This window comes from Echinops telfairi, unplaced genomic scaffold, assembly GCF_000313985.2.
Source record: "Echinops telfairi isolate 266 unplaced genomic scaffold, ASM31398v2 ScPeMD7_7420;HRSCAF=8458, whole genome shotgun sequence".
In the NCBI taxonomy this organism is placed as follows: domain Eukaryota; kingdom Metazoa; phylum Chordata; class Mammalia; order Afrosoricida; family Tenrecidae; genus Echinops; species Echinops telfairi.
This window is the reverse complement of record NW_022111320.1, coordinates 53,233,389-53,239,948: the sequence shown is the minus strand read 5'-3', so window position 1 is coordinate 53,239,948 and position 6,560 is coordinate 53,233,389. Positions and strand designations below refer to the sequence as shown.

The 6,560-nt window shown below is 61.1% G+C and overlaps 1 protein-coding gene across 1 annotated transcript in view; it reads right to left on the bottom strand.

Annotated features, from left to right (window-relative positions):
• Nucleotides 1-6,560, bottom strand: part of NISCH (nischarin) — a 25,043-nt gene extending 18,483 nt beyond the window's left edge. Inside the window, exons 1-3 of the mRNA XM_045297416.1 lie at nt 6,245-6,560; nt 5,974-6,057; nt 5,161-5,343 (exon numbers count right to left, since the gene is read on the bottom strand). Of these exons, the coding sequence (XP_045153351.1) occupies nt 5,161-5,343; nt 5,974-6,057; nt 6,245-6,403 (426 nt within the window). The 5' untranslated portion in view covers nt 6,404-6,560. The remainder of the gene's footprint in view (nt 1-5,160; nt 5,344-5,973; nt 6,058-6,244) is intronic.

Sequence of the window (6,560 nt, the reverse complement as noted above, 5' to 3'; positions counted from 1 at the left end):
GGGGGGGCCCAGGCAGAGGCGTGGCCAGAGGGACCAGGAAGGGTTCCCACTGGTGACCGCTGAAACGCACCAACATCTCCCTTGGCAGCTGAGAAGCCTGGAGTGACCCCGATTCTCTGGGGGCGGCTGCAAGCCCTGCCTTCCACATGGCCCTCCCTGAGCAGCTGGTGCCAGCTTAGAGACCAGCCCTGCTGGCCCGGGATCCCGAGAAAGAGCCCAGGTGGGGGCACCAAGGGCTGGCTGGGCAGGAGGCACGTTCCCACTGCAGGGATCCAAGGAGCAAACTGGGCGGCCTGTCTTCCCGAGCTCATGGGCACGAAGGCGGTGGGGGGCACGGGGGTCCCTCTCTTCCCGGCCCGAGACACTCAGCCCGTGAGGGAACGGAGAAGGGCTTCAGCCAGCCGCTCCAGAGAGCTGCATCGCTCCGCAGAGGGCGGGCTCTGCTGATCCGGGCTGAGCAAAGGTGTGCAGAGCCCCGTCCCCAAGCCTCCCACCCTCACCTGTGCTCCTAAGAGACACCCCCACCCACCCACCCAATGTTAAACCAGAACAGCCCCACTCACCACCACAGGTCCACCCTGACGCGCAGCGACCCCGTGAGAAGCTGAGGACTGCCCCCGTGGGCTCCCCAGGCTGAGAACCCACCAGAGCAGGAAGAAGCTTGCCTTTCTCCAGGGGCAGCTGGCTGCCTCGCTGAGAGCCAGCCCACCAGGGCTCCTCACGCGGAGGGGGCTGAAATTCCGCAGAAAAGCAGGAGGGAGGCCGCGGGAGTCTCAGTGCGTGCGCGCAAGCACACAGTTTAACATCCCCACCTCGAGTCTTACTAGTTGGATTTGAAGGCTACAACCCTCTCCCCAAAGTGTACTACAGTCAACCGTGCTCAGCCATGGGCCTGGCTACGCCAACTTGCCACGAATCAGTTAGGCTGCCTCCCAACTTCCACACGGACGGAGCTCGGGGCAAGCCTAAGCCCGAGACGGCGGTGCCCAGCCTGCAGCACAGAGGCGAGCGCCCAACTGAAAACCACTTGGCACCAGCCCGGGCAGTGCTTTTCCAAAAGGACTCACGACCTGCCGCTGGGTGGGCTCCAGCCCTACAGGTGCGGGCTGGGTGCTGGAGACCTGAGGTGGCGCTGTAGCGGGAGCCGGTGCCATGGGGCTCAGCTTCAAGCAAGAACTCCCCGCTGAGGGATTCGAACCTAGTCCTGAAGGAGAACCTCAAGACTGTAAGTCGGAGAGCAAGGATGGGACGCGCACATTCCTGACGCACACTTCAGAGCGCTTCCCTGCTCTGCCCGTCTGGCTCTGCAGGCAGAAGACAGACCAACGGGAACTCTGAGGGCCCAGTGCTTTCCCTGGGCGGGCAGCACAGTGCAGGCAGGGCCTGGGGAGCCGCGCTCACCACTGCTCTCCCGCGTTGGCACAGGGGCGCCCTCTAGCTCCCGGAGAGGGAACCACGGGGCACAGAGCGTAAATGACAAGGCCCGGGGGCATGGGGTGCTCTAAGAATGCACCCTGGGTTTCTGGATGGGGCTCTCCTGTGGGTGCAGGAGAGGACCGCCCTGCGTGGCACCTGTGTGGGAGTGTGTCCCCCAGCGGCAGCAGGCACCGGGTCCCAGGCTGAGAAGCAGTGTCAGCTTCCCTGCCAGGTCGTGAAAGGAGAGGGACCTGGACCTCGCGCCACACACAGCATTTCCTCAAAAGGGTCTAAGACCAGACATAGGGAAGGAAAGCCAGAGGCAAATCTCTGTGGCCTTGGCTCAGACCCTGATTTCTCAGCCTGGGCACCTTCAGAGGCACAAGGAACCAAAGAAAAGAGTTAAACGGAACATCACCAACATTTCCCTAAAATCTCGGAGCAGTAAAGATGACGCTAGTAAAGTGTGAAAGGACAACACACAGGAAGGGAGGGGCATCTGCAAATCACCTTACCTGATAAACGGTAAAAACCCAGATTAGAAAGATAACAAACAAATCATCAAAACTCATGAAAAACAACTAAAAGACTCAAACAGGCGTTTCTCCAAAACATGTACAAGACTAAGAAGCATGAGACAATGTCCACCATGGCCTGCAGGCCATCGAGCCGCTGCGGGACCCACAGGGCCCCCGAAGGACAGGGTGGCCGAACTGCCCCTGCTGGACGCAGGAAGCAGAAAGCGCAGTCTTCCCTGCGGGAGCTGCTGGGGTCCCACTGCAGGCCTGGCGGCTGGCAGCCCAATGCAGGCTCCCTTGTTCACAGGGAATGCAGGTCACAAGCACCGCACTGCTTCCCTCCCGTATTACTGCAGTTCAGACAGACGGACAACCAAAGGTGTTGGCAAGGACATGGGGGGGGGGGTCCTCGCACAGTTGGTGGGACGTGCCACACGGCTCCATGCAAGGCCAGGCGCCATGTCACCAGGTGGCCTTGCAACCTCACTGCTAGGGAGAGCCCCCAGAAACAAAACTCCGGACCGCCAAGGGTCCCAGCAGCAGGGCTGGTAAGAGCTAAAGGGGAGACGTGACCTGCCGTCCGTCAGCTGGTGACCAGATGCACATGGCTGCTGTCAGACAGAGGACGGGTCTGCAGACACCGTGCAGGGAAAGGTGGTGGTCACAGGTCACACGTGATCTGACCTGACAGGTAGGGAAAAGCATGGAACAGGTAGTGCCTCTTGGCAGAAAATAAAAACAAAAGACACAGGTCAGTGGTGGCCGGAGAGGGCTGGGAAGGGACGATGAGAAATGTTCTCGGATGCAGGTGACGACGGGGCTGCCTTCAGAGCTCTGTGACCAGCAAGGGAAGAACAAAACCCTCAACCACGCACTTCATACAGGGAGGTGTCAGGGCCCGTGAATGACAGCTCAGCAGAAATGAAGCACTGGAGGGGAACCGCACACTGCATGCACGGCGCCCTGTAGGTCCGCGAGGTCAGCGGCCACCTGGAGCCACTTCAGGGAGACCCGCACAGGACAGAGGGCTCCGGCTGTGGAGAGGCCGACACATCTGCTGGGCCCTGCTGACCTCGCTCCACCTGAAGACCCCAGCCAGGGGGCCCTCAGACGATACCCGGAGGCCCTCAGGGCAGTCACAATTGTGGGGAGGGGGGTGCTAAAGGATGGTGCTAAACGTCCTACCGTGTTCAGGACAGACCCCCACCACCTCCTCACAGCACAGGTGGACCCAGCCTGAGCGGTCAATAGGGCTGAGGCTGGCAGACACCTGGCTCAGCTACTGGACGTCCTTCCGCCCACCAGGCTTTAGAGGCCTCCCTCCACGCAGTAGAACCGTGTCCCAAGCCAGAGTCCCCACCACTCGGGCCAGCCCCAGGCCCCTGGCAGGCACCCCAGCAGGGCCTGCCTTTCCACACGCAGCCTTCGGGGAGACCAGCTCTCCTCACGGACCAGCTTTAGGCAATGAATGATACTTTCAAAGGGGCACGGATCAAGTTTCATCTTCAATTTCCTAACCAAAGCTTTTTAAAAGGCAGCATTCTGCAAACTGCCAACCTGTAACAGACGCCTAAAAGACATGAGTGAGAAATGCAGAGACGACCTTGTCGTTCACGTGGCCACAGACCTGGCTGGTGTGTGCTAACGCTCCAGGTGGAGACACATCCCATCCGTAACTAACATGCTTTCCCCACATGGTCCTTCCAGGTGCACCAGCCCAGAGCACTGCCACCATCCAATCCCCAGGCTCCACAGAACCGTGGTGGCACTGAGTGGCGGCTCGTTATGCGTCGGGCGGACGAAGGGCAGCGAGCGTGGTTTTTATCAGCTCCCACTCCGAGAGGTTTGGCCGCCTTGGTCTGAGAAACGCTGCAGACAGCTGTGCTTCAGATACAAGCTGAACCCTAATGAACATATCTTTCCCTAAAAGGTGAGCCTGGGGGTGGGGGTTCCCCCCGAGCTTCTTCGCAGTAAGGCAAACTAACTCCCAGTAACTCAGGGAGTGCTGGGAGAGCAGCTCACTGCAAGGTCACTGGTTCAAACCCTCCACGGCTAAGGCCGAGGCCATAGCTTGGCTTCTGTACAGAGTGACAGGTTCGGGATCCCCACGGCAGCTGTGGGTAGGGAGGCGGGGTCGTGAGCCACCCCCCAGGCTGCTGTGAACCACAGGTCAACAGTTTGACCTGTAGCTTCTCCTCCAGGGGAAGGCATGGCTGCTGGCTCCCTCCCAGCAGGCTCCAGTCTCGGGACCCCAGAGGGAAGCCCTGCTCCTGTTACGGGGTCACCGAGAGTCAAACTCGGTTCCAACCAGCCAGGCGCCCGGGAGAAAGAGCGGCAGTGAGCCCCCTGCAGGACAGCCAGGGAACGCCAAGGCAGTTCTTTGTGCCGTCCTGACAGGCCACACCGAGTTGCAACTGGGTCGGACAACTGTGGCCTAGCAGGTCGTGGACAAGCATATCCGTGGACTCGGTTTTCAGGCAAACAGGACTGTGCTGCATGCCATATTCTGGGCAGCCCCCCCCCCCCCCGTCTTCTTCAAATGTCCCCATCGGACATCAGGATTGCCTCAGGCCAGATTATGGCAGGCCGCCTGGAGCTCTCCCGGTGAACTGTACTTGGTTTCACATGGCAAAGGACCTGGGGGCTTCATGACACCTCACCCGGCCGCTGACTGCCCATGGCCACTGTTTCTCCCCCGGACGGGGTGCGGAGCTGTCCCGTGAGGCACCCCCTCGGAGGAAGGACGGGGTCTAGCTCGGCCCCTGGGCCGTGAGGAGCCTGACCGCCCGCCCCAAGACGGCAGCAGTAATATTCTGGTCGGTCTGGGGTTGGCTCTCGCTCACCTACCGGAATCCAGCCCAGAAACGCAGACCATGTCCGCTGGACAAGGTGCCGTGTGTCCTGCCACTCCCTGCCGTCAGGCAGACGCTGACTCTCAGCGACCCTACGGGGCAGGGTAGAGCTGGCCCTGTGGGCGCCTGACACTGTAGCTCGTCGGGGGTAGAGAGCCCGTCCTTCTCCCGAGTCCCACACTGTAACTACGAAGCCACCAGGGCTCCAGTCAGGCTGCCCACGAACACGCCTGTCTTCCGGCCAGGGAGAGGCGAGGGGAGGGTCCTCCCTCCTCCAACCCCATCTCCCCTCAGCACCCAGGCCAACCCTGTGGGGGGTCGTCTGCTCCGGAGGGGCTGGCTCTGCAGAGACAAAAGCTCCAGCAGGCACTTACGTAGAAGTGGAAGTGCAGGAAGTGGGCCAGCACCCTGGGGGCCACGCCGGGGAACGTGGCCAGCAGCGTCTGCAGGTAGCTCTCCAGGTCCTTCTCCCGCCGCTCCACCAAGCTCTTCGAGTTCTTCCCGATGATCTTTTTGGGTGGAAGCAGATTCTTATCAAGCTTCCTCTCAGCCACAAGCTGCAAGAAACAGGCAGAGGTTCAGCTCCGGCCAGCAGGCCATGGTTCCTGCAGCCCCAGCAGCAGCGGCCGAGCCACGCATCTGGGACTTGGCTTCTTCAGTCTATCAGGGTCAGAACAAAGTCTATCAGAGTTCCAGCTGAGACACGACGGCTAAAGATTTGGGGGACATTCAGGGAAGCGACAGCTCTGGATCCCCGAAATCGCCACCTTCCAAGCCAGTAGTGGGAAACAAGCAGGGCAGTGGTGGGTTTTTAAAACCGCTAAGCTGAGGAGGACCCGGAATAAGGCCGCTCTCCCCAAAACCAGGGCAGAGGAACGAGACCACCACTGCTGCTGGAGGGCAGCGAGCCGGGGTCTACTCAGATCCTCCCTTCCCAGAGACTGCCCCGGAGAGGCCACCCGAGGGGAAGGGAACGGACACCCCCCCACCCCCATCCCCCGGGCTGGAGCTGGGCTGAACATGGACCCACAAGCTCTTGGACACCTGCGTTCATAACCTGGGCTGTAAAAGACGTGAGCCTGCTCGGGCATAAAATTCGTGAGTGCTGCGTGCTGACTGGGCCTAGAGCCCCCAAGCCGCGGACAGCGGACACCCCAGACACCGGCGCCAGCCCTCCCGGGAGTCACCTTCTCGTGCAGGTCATGGAAGTTGCTGTAGCGGTGCTTGACGGTCCACTGGTGGCTGCCGTCAGTGACCTGGATGATGTAAACCTGAAAGGGAACCAACCCACCGGTGGCACCGGGAGCCATGCAGCTGCGAGGCCCCTCCGACCCCGCCGCCGTGCGAGCTAGCTGCAGGGCGCCGCAGCCAGGGTGTCCCTGACCCCTGGCCTCTGCCCCAGAGCCCAGCCAAGAAAGTCCCAGGCTCCGGAGCGTCCGTCAACCTGTGTGTACTGACCCAGGTGAATCCACCGCACCTTGTCAAGCCTCCTGTGTATCTCCTGCCTCCAGGTGATTCAGGGCCAGCCCAGCCTCTTCCCGTGGGGGCAGAGCAGGCCCAGGCCTGCAGTATCGGTTCCCTGCCGTACTTCTTCCCAGGTTCCCTGACTACATGCATCCTGGATGCAACTTCCTTCCCCGTTTTGACGGTTACGTGTGGTTTCTGCCGCCAAGACTGGAGTCAAGGTAAGAAGCTGCCGACGGGAGTCAGCAGTGATGGGGCAGCAGCTGTCCTAACAGGGGGGTCATGTGGTGCAACCGTAAGAGAGAGGGGC